The sequence below is a fragment of the Mercenaria mercenaria genome, chromosome 9 (genome assembly GCF_021730395.1).
Source record: "Mercenaria mercenaria strain notata chromosome 9, MADL_Memer_1, whole genome shotgun sequence".
NCBI classification, from domain to species: domain Eukaryota; kingdom Metazoa; phylum Mollusca; class Bivalvia; order Venerida; family Veneridae; genus Mercenaria; species Mercenaria mercenaria.
In genome coordinates, this window is record NC_069369.1 from 13,412,605 (window position 1) to 13,425,269 (window position 12,665).

General features: G+C 35.6%; 1 protein-coding gene across 7 annotated transcripts in view; it reads left to right on the top strand.

Moving 5' to 3' along the window:
- Positions 1-11,903, top strand: part of LOC123546498 (uncharacterized) — a 38,464-nt gene extending 26,561 nt beyond the window's left edge. For 4 of the 7 annotated variants that reach the window (XM_053550844.1, XM_053550846.1, XM_053550839.1 and 1 more), the window contains exons 5-10: positions 1,224-1,382; positions 3,338-3,556; positions 4,587-4,663; positions 7,473-7,619; positions 8,842-8,871; positions 9,925-11,903. In XM_053550844.1, the coding sequence (XP_053406819.1) occupies positions 1,224-1,382; positions 3,338-3,556; positions 4,587-4,663; positions 7,473-7,619; positions 8,842-8,871; positions 9,925-10,041 (749 nt within the window). In that variant the 3' untranslated portion in view covers positions 10,042-11,903. The remainder of the gene's footprint in view (positions 1-1,223; positions 1,383-3,337; positions 3,557-4,586; positions 4,664-7,472; positions 7,620-8,841; positions 8,872-9,924) is intronic. The other 3 variants (XM_053550842.1, XM_053550841.1, XM_053550843.1) reach the window with 3 other exon arrangements.
- The last annotated feature ends 762 nt before the right edge of the window (positions 11,904-12,665 follow it).

Consider the following 12,665-nt stretch of genomic DNA (forward strand, 5'->3'; position numbering starts at 1 on the left):
AGTAGGTCAAATAATAAGAAAACCTTGTGACCTCTCTAGAGGCCATATTTTTCATGGGATCTGTATGAAAGTTGGGCTGAATGTTCATCTTGATGATATCTAGGTCAAGTTTGAAACTGGGTCAGCTGCGGTCAAAAACTAGGTCAGTAGGTCTAAAAATAGAAAAATCTTTTGACCTCTCTAGAGGCCATATTTTTCGATGGCTCTTCATGAAAATTGGTCTGAATTTTCACCTTGATGATATCTAGATAAAGTTTGAAAGTGGGTCACGTGCGGACAAAAACTAGGTCAGTAGATATAAAAATAGAAAAACCTTGTGACCTCTCTAGAGGCCATATTTTTCAAAAGATATTCATGAAAATTGGTGAGAATGTTCACCTTGATGATATCTGGGTCAAGTTCAAAACTGGGTCACGTGCCTTCAAAAACTAGGTCATTAGGTCAAATAATAGAAAAACCTTGTGACCTCTCTAGAGGCCATATTTTTCAATGGATCTTCATGAAAATTGGTCAAAATTTTTATCTTGATGATATCTAGGTCAAGTTCAAAACTGGGTCACATGAGCTCAAAACTAGGTCACTATGTCAAATAATAGAAAAAATGATGTCATACTCAGTTCAAAACTAGGCCATGTGGGGACAGGTGAGCGATTCAGGAACATCATGGTCCTCTTGTTATTATATACATTCGCTTCATATTCATCTTGGTATTTTCATTTTACATATTTTTTCTACAAACTTTTGGGGCAGAAGCATCATTTGTATTGATTTTTTCATCAACAGTGCCATCAATATTTGACAATCGATCAGCGCCCTTTCCCCCGCCATAATGACGTTGCTACATGACGTCAACGTCAGAACGCGCTGACGTTCCGGTTATCCGGGGCCATTATGATTATGGCGCGTGAGACGCACTGTGCCATTATGGATTCGTGAATAGAGCCGTAATGACCGTTTAAAACGGTTCTTTTGTTACTGTTTATAGTAACGTATATGATAATGGTATTTACCGTCAATTTTTAAGCTGCATAATGGCCTTTACCGTCTATTTTTAAGCTGCATAATGGTCTTTATAGTCAATTTTTAAGCTGCATAATGGTCTCAAGTTACCGTCAATTTTTAAGCCGCATAACGGTCCTTACAGCCAGTTTGTATAAGACCAGTTGTTCCTTATCTGCATGGGATGTTGTTACATGCAGAACTACACTGTTTTCACTTTACAGTTGAAATAAATGAAGATTATACTGAAATTCCACCGGATATACAACAATATCGTCGACCACGTGTCAAGGAACTGGAAGAACGCGAGGCTTCAACATTCGGGCAGTCAGGCGATCCATGCTACGACTCCCCTATAGAAGAACATAAAGCAGACGAAGGTGGTGAGTTAAAGAGAATTCCTATAGTTTTTTTCCTTTCATAGAATTTTTTCAAATTCACATATATGATAGGAAAATTTGTGCTGAAACCAATGAACAAATAAAAACAATGGGTCACCAGGCTTGTTTTTGTAAAAAATTGTTTTGAACACACCCACTGTTGCTGAAACTGCCAGCGATTTTTCAACATTTTCATGATTTTCTGCTTTTTTATAAATACCAACCAAAATATACATCAAGACAGCACAATAAGGTTTATTCTTTTTACAAATTTTATTATATACTTATTTGATATCATAATCATATTTGTAATACTATATCTTTAATATCCTTACAATAATTAAAAAATGAATATTGTTTCATATTCACTTTTGTGAACTTTTTTCAATGAAAAATACTAAAATACCCATAGTGAAGAATATTTTTTTAGATTTTAAAAAAACTCTTTCATAGAATTGTTTCCTGTTTTTCTTGTGTATAGATAATTGTATTGTGAGCATAAAAATGGCTAAAAATGTATGGGTCACCAGGCTAATTTTTTTGTTAAGACCGCTAGAATACAACACCTCTTCGGATGGAAAATGGGGCGAACCTTGCCAAATTGATTACATGTATGTCTGCTAGAAGTTAAAAAAAAGTTTTAAAAATTCTTAATTCTTTCTATAATTGAATACTAAATAATCTGAAAGATGGTATTGCCTTATCAGTACTAAGTCAATTGTCTTACATTATCTGAACAACACTGTCTTTTACTAAAATGCGATGTGAAAACACAACCACAAAAATGGCAAGATACCTGTCAGGCAGGATACTTGTTAATATAACATAAACCCGTATCACCATTTGATTACTGATAAAAACTTATCAAAAATGTTATTTCGTTCAAGATTCCTCATATTTAAGATTCTCTGTCACATGTTTCAACAAATGTTGACTTCACTTCAGTTTTCCATATAAAGTGTCGGCTGCGGAGAAAGATGCGCATAAAAAAACTATAGGAATTCCCTTTAATAAATAGATTTTAGGAAAAAAACGAAAATTGATACCATGCACTTAGGCATAAACACATTAAATGACTGAAATGACTGCTTTTTTGTTACTATCAACTGCAATACTAAGCTGAAACCTTTTTAAAGGACTTTGTTTAACAAAAAAGAGGAAAACATTAGGTGTAATGTTTTAGGCAAGTAGTCACACAAGTAAATTCCCTAGCTCAAAGTAGATATGATGTGTAACCTTACTTTATGACTGATTCTGAGATATGGTTATTTCATGATAAAAATGCTGTCAGAATGTCGAGAACAAGAACACGCGAGGGGCCGCTGTGGCCGAGTGGTTAAGGTCGTTGACTTCAAATCACTTGCCCCTCACCTGTGGATTCGAGCCTCACTAGAGGGGTTGAATTCTTCATGTGAGGAAGCCATCCGACTGGCTTACGGAAGGTCAGTGTTTCTACCCAGGTGCCCGTCCGTGATGAAATAATGCACGGATGAGCACCTGGGGTCTTCCTCCAACATTAAAACTGGAATGACGTATAATTGTGTCGGTTCGACGTTAAACCCAACAAAAACAAAACAAAAAACATAAACAAGGACACGCGATTTTAGCCAGAAATTGAAATGGACCTAAGATAAATTTCCTCAGGGTCAAAAAAACTGAAAATAATTTAAATTTGCTATTATGTGTATTCCATTTTTGTGGGTTTCGGCTATTTGATATTTGTAGTTTTGTCATACGTATGAGCTTTTTGGGATTACTTCCCATTGATTGCTCCGACTGTTAACAGTAACTTAAAACGGTGAAATAATGGTTTTCAAGCAGTATAATTAAAACTTGTCTGTTTGTATTATAGGATATAAAATTAAAGGCACCAGCTAGGATACTTTAATCCTGTAATTGTACATTCATCAGTGACACAAGAGATTTTGGTTATCAATGTTTTTTTCATATACTCCTAGAGACAGAGATTTATTCAAGAATAAACAAGCTTGGAATTAGGGCAACTAATGAAAAAGAAATACACCGGTCGATATCGGACCCTGCTAAAATGAGAGCACCTCCTGTAGAAAATAAAGAAATGAGTAAGCAAAAGGTGGTTTCCAGAACCAGTGATCCGGAAAAATATTTGAAAAAGCCTGGAGTACCTGCTAGACCGCCAAAACTTCCTCCAAAACCAGGTAACATTCTTTACATGAAATTAAATGTACAGTTATCAATTTTAAGCTGGTACAAATGTCTTATGCCTTACATATAATACATTCGTTAGTATTTCTATCTTTATCTTTGAATAATTATAGAAGCGATTTTTTAAAAAAAAATGTAATTTTATTACAGCGCCAGTGATAAAACATTTGCCTGCATCAAAGAGTAGTAGGTTGGTAGGGTGGTAGGGTAGTAGGTTAGTAGGGTTGTAGGTTGGAAGGGTAGTAGGTTGGTAGGATTGTAGGTTGGGTAGTAGTGGTAGAGTAGTAGGTTGGTAGGGTTGTAGGTTGGTAGAGAATTAGGTTGGTAGGGTAGTAGGTTGGTAGGGTTGTAGATTTGTAGGGTAGTAGGTTGGTAGGGTAGTAGGGGAAGAGTAGTAGGTTGGTAGGGTAGTAGTGGTAGAGTAGTAGGTTGGTAGGGTAGTAGTTTGGTAGGGTTTAGGTTGGTAAGGTTGTAGGTTAGTAGAGTAGTAGGTTGGTAGGGTTGTAGGTTGGTAGGGTAGTAGGTTGGTGGGTTGTAGGTTGGTAGGGTAGTAGGTTGATAGGGTTGTAGGTTGGTAGGGTAGTAGGTTGGTAGGGTTGTAGGTTGGTAGGATTGTAGGTTAGTAGTAGAACAGCGATAGGATGGTGATGACCGGATATAAACATTACAAGATTCTGTAGTCATAGTCACTGTTTGTTTGAAAAATGCTCGAAACCATTTTCAACAGTATTTCAGTTGTTTAGTAGAGGTCAGTTTCTTCCCAGCATTGGTTTGCACTTTGCTGACTTCAAAGATTTTCTTTCATAACTTTAAGGAGAAATTACGCCGTGCTCGGGGATCGAACTTGGATGTCCAAACTTCTGTTATTAGTTGTCAGCATAACATCAAGCCATTATTCACATAGTCACATGGAATTGCTTGTTTGAAAGTAACACTAACCCGTTTAAAAAAAGCATCTTGTTTGAGATTTTATATGCGTTGAAGCGAATTATTTTTAAACATCGCTTGTTCTTGTTTCTACAGCAGATCTAAGTCAACACAAATGGTATCACGGAAAAATAGAAAAATATGTCGCTAAAGAAAGATTGAAAGGAAAAGGGGTAGGTCGTGGTTCATTTATTGAAATGTTCAAATGTCGTTTCTATACAATGATATTGTTTGTTTTCGAACAAACACTTTTATTTCCTTAAAGTTCGTCATTGACTTACGATACAATACAATAGTCAGAAAATCGTGTTTGTATATGAATTAGAGTGGATCATAACTTTACAGTTCATTACGGTGGCACAGAGGTGACGTCCGCAACCCTGTATTTAAATTGTGGCCACAACTTAGTAAATCGTGGCCTCAACTTAGTAAATTGTGGCCACAACTTAGTAAATCGTGGCCTCAACTTATTAAATTGTGGCCACAACTTAGTGACCACGACTTATTAGCCAATCGAAACGATAAAAAGATGGATAGACGGACGGACGGATGAATAGATTGGATGGTACGTACGTACGTACCTACTAATTTATTTGTTTGTACTTCCGTCCGTCAATCTTCCCTTCCTGTATCACACTTTGCAGTGACGTAGACATTTTTGTGCGTTCATTTCGTATGGTTTCTGATTTCTGCCATTTTGCGTTATCTCCCCGCAAACCTGACGAGCGAAAACACGAGATTTAACAAGTTAAAATGCTATATTTTAAACTCTATTTTAACAAGTTAAAATGCTATATTTTAAACTCTATTTTAGCAGGGACGCGGAGCGAAAACAAGATAAATACAGGGGTCGCTGGGTGAGAATAAGTAACTGGTATGCCGGGGATGGGGAGCGAAAACACGAAGATTAGCGCTGCTTAAACGTAGTGTTCTCGAACCGTGCCCCGACATTCCAGTTACTAAATCTCACCCCGCGATCTTGATAATTATCATGTTTCCGCTCCTCGCCCCGCTATAAAGCGAGTTATCACCCCGAGCCCCTGCCATTATTAGTTGTAAATTTCAAGTGTTTTCGCCCGGCTGGGTCACCAGGCGATAAATCGCTATTAAAAGTTTAAGCAGCGCTTATTATCGTATTTTCGCCCCGCGCCCCAGACATACCAGCTACTAAATCTCCCTGGCGGGGTTTCGACCTGCTTTCTCGACATTTGAACTTGTTTATTCTCGTGTTTTCTCTCGACGTGGCCGCGAGACGAAAATATAATTTAATAGGGATAAAAGGCGGAATGACAGAATTAGCCAATCGAAACGAATGTTTTTTTCTTCGCTGCTGTATAGGAGTGCAAAATAGGAGCGCACAAAAGTGTCTACGTACCAGCAAATGTTAAACAGGAATAAAAGGTAGATATATGGATGGATCGACAGAGGGACAGACCGATGGACGGATGGATTGGATGGTAAATACCTATCTACCTATTTATTTGTCTTTCTGTCCGTCTGTCTATCTCCCGTTCCTGTCTAACCCGTTGCAGGGATGTAGACACTTTTATTCACGTCCATTTTGTAAGGATGCTAAATTCTGTCAATTCGCGTTTTAGCCCAATTAAATTATATTTTCAGCCCGCGGGCCCGTCGAGCGAAAACACGAGAATTAGCAAGTTAAAATGTCGAGAACGCAGGCCGAAACCCCGCAAGGTGATTTAGTAACTGGTATGTCTGGGGCGCGGTGCAAAAATACGATAATTAGCACTGCTTAAACGTTTAATAACGAGTTTTCGCCTGGTGACCGCGCACAGCGAAAACACGTGAAATTTATAAGTTAAAATGGTAGGTGTCTGGCGTGATAACTCGCTATTTAATAGGGGCAAGGAGCAGAAACATGTGGTTTAACAAGATCGCGGGGTGAAATTTGGTAACTGGATGTCGGAACGCGGTTCGGAAATACTATGTTTAAGAAGCGCTAATTATCGTGTTTTCGCTCCCCACCCCTGACATACCAGCTACTAATTCTCACCCCTTGGCCCCGGTAATTATCGTGCTTTCGCTCCGCTTCCCCACTCAATAGAGAGTTTTCAGCCTGCGTCCCCGCATTTAAATCGTTAAATCTCGTGTTTTCGCTCAAAAAGGGTCGCAGGGAGATAACGTAAAATGGCAGAAATCAGCAACCATACGAAATGGACGCATAAAATGTCTACGTCACTGCAAAGGGTAAGACAGGAATGGAAGATAGATAGACGACCGGAAGTTAAATAAATAAGTAGGTAGGTACGTAGGTATAGCATTCCATCTATTCATCTGTCCGTTTGTCTATCCATCTATTATAGTTTCGATTGGCTGATATAAGTCGTGGCCACAATTTAGTAACTTGTGGCCACAACTTAGTAAATTGTGGCCACAGCTTATTAAATTGTGGCCACAACTTAGTAACTTGTGGCCTCAATTTAGTAACTTGTGGCCACAAGTTAGTAAATTGTGGCCACAAGTTATTAAATTGAGGCCACAAGTTACTAAGTTGTGGCCAAAATTTACTAACTAGTGGCCACAATTTACTAATTTGTGGCCACAAGTTACTAAATTGTGGCCACGATTTACTAAGTTGTGGCCACAATTTACTAAGTTGTGGCCTCAATTTAGTAAATTGTGGCCACAATATAAATAAAGTGTTGCGGATGTCACCTCTGTGCCACCGTAGTTCATCATCAGCATCTACTTTATATTGAAATTTTGATACACTCATGTTACTAGTACAATGGTCTTAACAAATTACTCTTCTTACTTAAAGGAAGACAATGATTCAAAATCATCTACATATTTATTCCTTTTTTGGAATTATATGTGCATTAACAGATTTTATACCATAAGGGAAATATGCTATTTACAAGAATATAAAAATACAACGTCTTTATGCAAAAGAAGCAATGCACATGTATATGAAATTGTTAGAAGCAACATTTATGTATTGTATGTCAACATATCTTATAGCATGGCAGTTTTCTGGTACGGGACTCTGCAAATAGCAGGGATACAGCACACCAGTACACTATAGAGTTTATAGATGGTAATGCTGTGAAGAAACTTATGATTATGAAAACCAAGGATAAATATCACTTTAAGGAATATGAAGATAAGGTAACTTTAGATCGCATACTTTTTATTCCAGGTGTATAAAATTAAAATATAGGAATATGAGATAAAGTAGTTAATAAAGTTGTATTACATGATGAAAGGATAGAACGAATGACGGGTAACGGTATTGCTAAATGTTCTCGTTACATAAACTGTTTAACATTTTAAATATCAAACCATATTAAAGCAAAACATCAAATCCAGTTTCATGGCTTATGAAATGTGTAAGGCGTAAAAATTGTTTGTTTCCGGTATCCCGACCCAACCTAAATTTTTGGCCCGACCCTAAATGTTTTTATGGCCTTGGAAAATATTTTTCAATCTTTAAACAAAAAAAATGGCCAGCTTTTGGTGAGAAATATTAAGATTATCGATTGTTTTTTAAAGCATTTCCCTCCTGATTGGATTGCCTCCCTTACATTAGCTAAAGTCGTACATCAAATTCACTTTAATATATTTTACATTGATTGTGGTGTTGCTTTGGGCAATACATTGAAATAAAATTGCGTCTCAGGCTACTTAATAGATTCATATAAAAATATTATCTCTGTAAAAATATAAAACATTTCAGTAAAAACCATATAAAAACATTATGCTAGCTTAATGATGTTCGTGTTTTCATGTAATAGAAAATAAATACATATAGATAAATATATATCCTTTTGTTTTGAATTTTTAAATTCCGCCATAAAGAGACGACCAAATATTTCGGAAAAAAAACAACAAACAAAAACAACAACATGTAAAGCAAGTTTCCTCCTTGATCAAAACGAGACTAATATAAAGACAGATGTAATCCTAATTAGATTGTATGGTCTCTATATAACGGTATTTTTATGTCACTTCACATGCCTGGAGGTTTTCTTTTTAAAAGCATGAAATCTATAATCTTAGCAATACAGTATCTGGCGTATTTATAAATTTCGAGTAGTATGAAAAAACTTGATTAAACAATCATGTTAGTTATTTATTTGACTGATCACCAATTTTAACAAGCTTTTCAATTAATGAATATATGGTACTAGTATATGGTCATCATAGACCTTTAGAAAATGTCATCGAGTTATAAAAAATAGTTTTGATTCATTCCGTCTACTTATCTAATAGTGTTAATTTTGAAGAAGAAGAAAAGCAAATCTGAAGTGTCACACTGATTTTACAGTTTTATCATAAAATAAAAACCTGAGCCATATTAGTGTCTGTTTTGCATGCTTTTCATGAATAGACCAGTGAGAAAAACGAAGTTCACATTGAGGTATGGTTAATCCTACTGTATACAGTTGTGGAAAGCATGCTATTTAAAACGTTTTGGTCTTTTATTTCTGTCCAATCTTAAAATTGTTTTTTTTTTCTTAGCTAAAATAGGCATGGTTTTGCCTATTTGTTATATTCCCCTGATTTGAACATCTGTGGAATTCCCGTTGTATCTTTTATTATATAAATGTACTTATTCCACTCCCCACTCATAACTTGTACTGTTCGCCAAATAAGATAACACTCTTCTCCATAATCTGACTCTTATAGACCTTGTTTTCTCCTGTTGTCAAATACTCTAAAAATATCTAACTTTCTGTCCGATCTAATTCATGATTATTCGTATTCTTAACCTCCATAGTTAGCAGGAAGAAGTAAAGCTCTGTTCTGTTCTGTTATGTTATGTTATGTGTAGTTCTGAAAATTAACACCGCTTAAGTTCTGTACAGTACAATAGAGCTTTAAGAAAACCGCCAGTTTTTAGTTTCTTGGTTAACTTTGACGTTAAATGGAAGCAAGAAGCTTTTACCTTTTTAAAGTTGTAAATACGTTATCATAATATTCATAAAGTCAAAAAAATCTGTATATGTGCTAATAAGTTGTCATATTTGGAAAAAAATATTTATTTGCCCATAAATTGAAAGAAATTGTACATTTCAGTGATTTTCAGTATATTCTCAATGTATATTATGGTGATACTTGTAAAACAAAATTGGAAGCAAGAAGATATTCAGTTGGAATAAATATCTTTACATCAAATTGAAGAGCAGAAATTGATGTGTATTGTCAAATCTGCTAAAACATTCACAAATGTAAAGAAATATTTCAAATTAACCATTGAAAATATTTGCCCTATATACTCCATTGCTCACCTACTATGATATGCCAATTGAAATATTTCTTGCGAAAAGGAACTTTGGACATGACCTCTCATCAGCCTCACAAGATGATTTCAAGTTATAACTTCCGTGGGAAAGACACTAAAAAGTTTCATTATGCATCCGCTTTTATAAAGTCGTGTTTCGAGTGTAGCTTTGTTTAAACTTCATTTCAGAAATTTGATCGTGTGGAGTACTTGATACAGACCATCATGACTAACGGGCTCGAGGTGAAGGACAGCACGTGCAATACCTGGAAAAATATAAAAGTGAAACCAGTGCAACATCCGTAGCCAGTGCTTTTATGGAGAAACAATTTAGTGTGGAACTTATACATCACGCAACACACGCACACACACACACGCGCGCGCACGCACTCTTAAGAATTGGTACATATAGTTTTTTCTCAAATCCGAATTTGTTTATAGGACCTCAGTGTTTGAATATTTATTTGTATAAAATAGTTGAATCTATTTCTGAAAAATCAGTCCTCAACCCTTAGTGTGTGTTTCGGGTAGATATCATTTAAAAGTTTATTTATTCTGCCGTCGTCGTTCACTTGCTTACAACATGTTGGTTGAACTTTATTGATACTTTGCAAAAAGCTTTGGTGAAGTAAAGTTTGCTAGTTTTGTTATAGCTAGAGATTTTTGCAGCTCTTTGAATATTTTGAAGTTCGTTTATTATGATGGCAAGCGATCGTGGGGGAATTACAAAGTATAATAAAGTCAAAACTCATGTACTACTCGGTAAAAAAAAATAATGCATCCTTATAAAAGTTTTAAGAAGTATACAATGATATAACTGTGTGAGAACATAGTTTTAGTTAGGTTAAAAAGATAAAACTCAGTTGATATATGTTTATGGGATTAACACTGCAGCCAGACCTATGATTGTGTCAGCACTGTCAGACAACATGTGGTGGTTGAGTTTCGCACCAACTCTTTTTGAGGAAAATAGTCAACCGATGTTGGTATCTGACTGAAGCGAACCATATTACCGGAAGCTATGAAGCTTCTAGGCGACTTGAATGTCTCCTGTTGGTAACCGTGTACAGTTATTAGCCAGTTAAGCCTCTGATTTGATTTTTCTTATTATCACTTATATTTTCATTTCAGTACATGTTTAAATCTATGATAATCTATATTTAATTTATTACGGTCAAGTCAAGTCAATACTTTTAATTTATCTGACATCTATTACCTACTGTCTTAAGTCTAATGCCATTTGCCTGTTTATTTGCTTATTATTTTGTTTTTGCACCTCTTAGTACGTTGTATTTGTTAGCTCGCAAAATAATTTTTGATCTCTTTTCAGTGCATATACCTCGAAATATTCAAATTCTTAAAATATCAAAATTGTACAATCAACCAAACAACTATAACTCATTTACTTTTGATTTACATACAGGCTCCGCTCTGGGAAGTAGAGCAACCCATTTGTATGTATTTGTTTGAATGCTTTTACAGATCTGATGTATGCATGCGTGTATAAAATATACAACAGTATATGATTGATTAAACTAAAAAAATGATTTTTTTACCCAGAATATCTCTCGTTAATTATGGTGCTACATACCACCATTCTTGTGAAGAGCCAACAGGTTCTGTTTCTATGTTCTTGCATGATTATTTAAACCAATGATATGTTAATATATTTTTGTTGAAATGTTTCTCTTGCACTGCATTTATAATTGTTCCGTTGCCATATTTCCGTCAGTGTAGATGTTAATGGCTACCTTTCGTTAGAAACTCTGCTTTGTATTTCCAATTCACAATATTATTGCATTCTATACCCCATCAAGTTACATTGGTTCAGGAAACGGCAATATTTTCCATACACTTACGTCTGAATTTCATATCGGGTTCGTGACGTAATTAAATGTGTGTCGTTACATTAATTGTTTTATTTAGTTCCGTACTGCCAATCTTATTCAGGCTATTGAACAAATTCATAAAATTTACATTACATTTATACGTGTAGATATGCATTCGATTGTGAATTCAGACAAAGGTGTGTAATAAAATGTACCTCTAAAGCCGACTATATTGCATCAATTCTGTTTTATGCTACTTGATAAAAATAATGCATTTGTTGTTGTTGTTGTATTTTTGTTCGTAATCTTTGATGATAGTAAAAGATGGAAGACTGGTTATTTGAAAATCTCTTTTGTGTCTTACAACTCTTTCAACCAAGGAATTAAAAATTGCTGTAAGTTAAAGGAATGGTTTCTTCATGTTATATCTAGGCCATTCATCTCGGCAGACAAATGTGCCAAATGCCTATTCCTTTCTCCATTCATTACGTCGCCGGTATTAATTTATGCATTAGAAGCCGTGTAACGAAACATGAATTGTAACGAAAACTTGCATAAAGACAAATTATGATCTCGTAGAAAGGTTACTTTCCAGTATATTTCAATTCAGTTTTTTTAAACCTTTGCCATTTATTCCGTTTACAGTCAGTGTCGCCATTGATATCCTTTATAGCCTGTATCACCACTGATATCACTTAACAGTCAGTGTCGCCATTGATATCCTTTATAGCCTGTATCATCACTGATACAACTTAACAGACAGTATCGCCATTGGTACCACTTAAAGTCTGCATCGCCATTGATACCCTTCACAACTCGTATCGCCTCTGATTACAGTTAAAGCCACTATCACCATTTATAGTGTAGAGCCTGTATCACAATTTATATCCTTCACAGCCTCTATCACCATCGGTACCCTCTATAAATTTTATCACCATTGATACCGGCTATAACTTTTATCACCATTGATACACTCTTTTTAATCCGCTGTCACTATTTATGCCATTTACAGCCTGTCTCATCATTTATATTGTTTTACAGTGCTTTACAGTCTGTAGCACCATTTATACCCTGTACAGCCTGTGTCGTCATTTATACCTC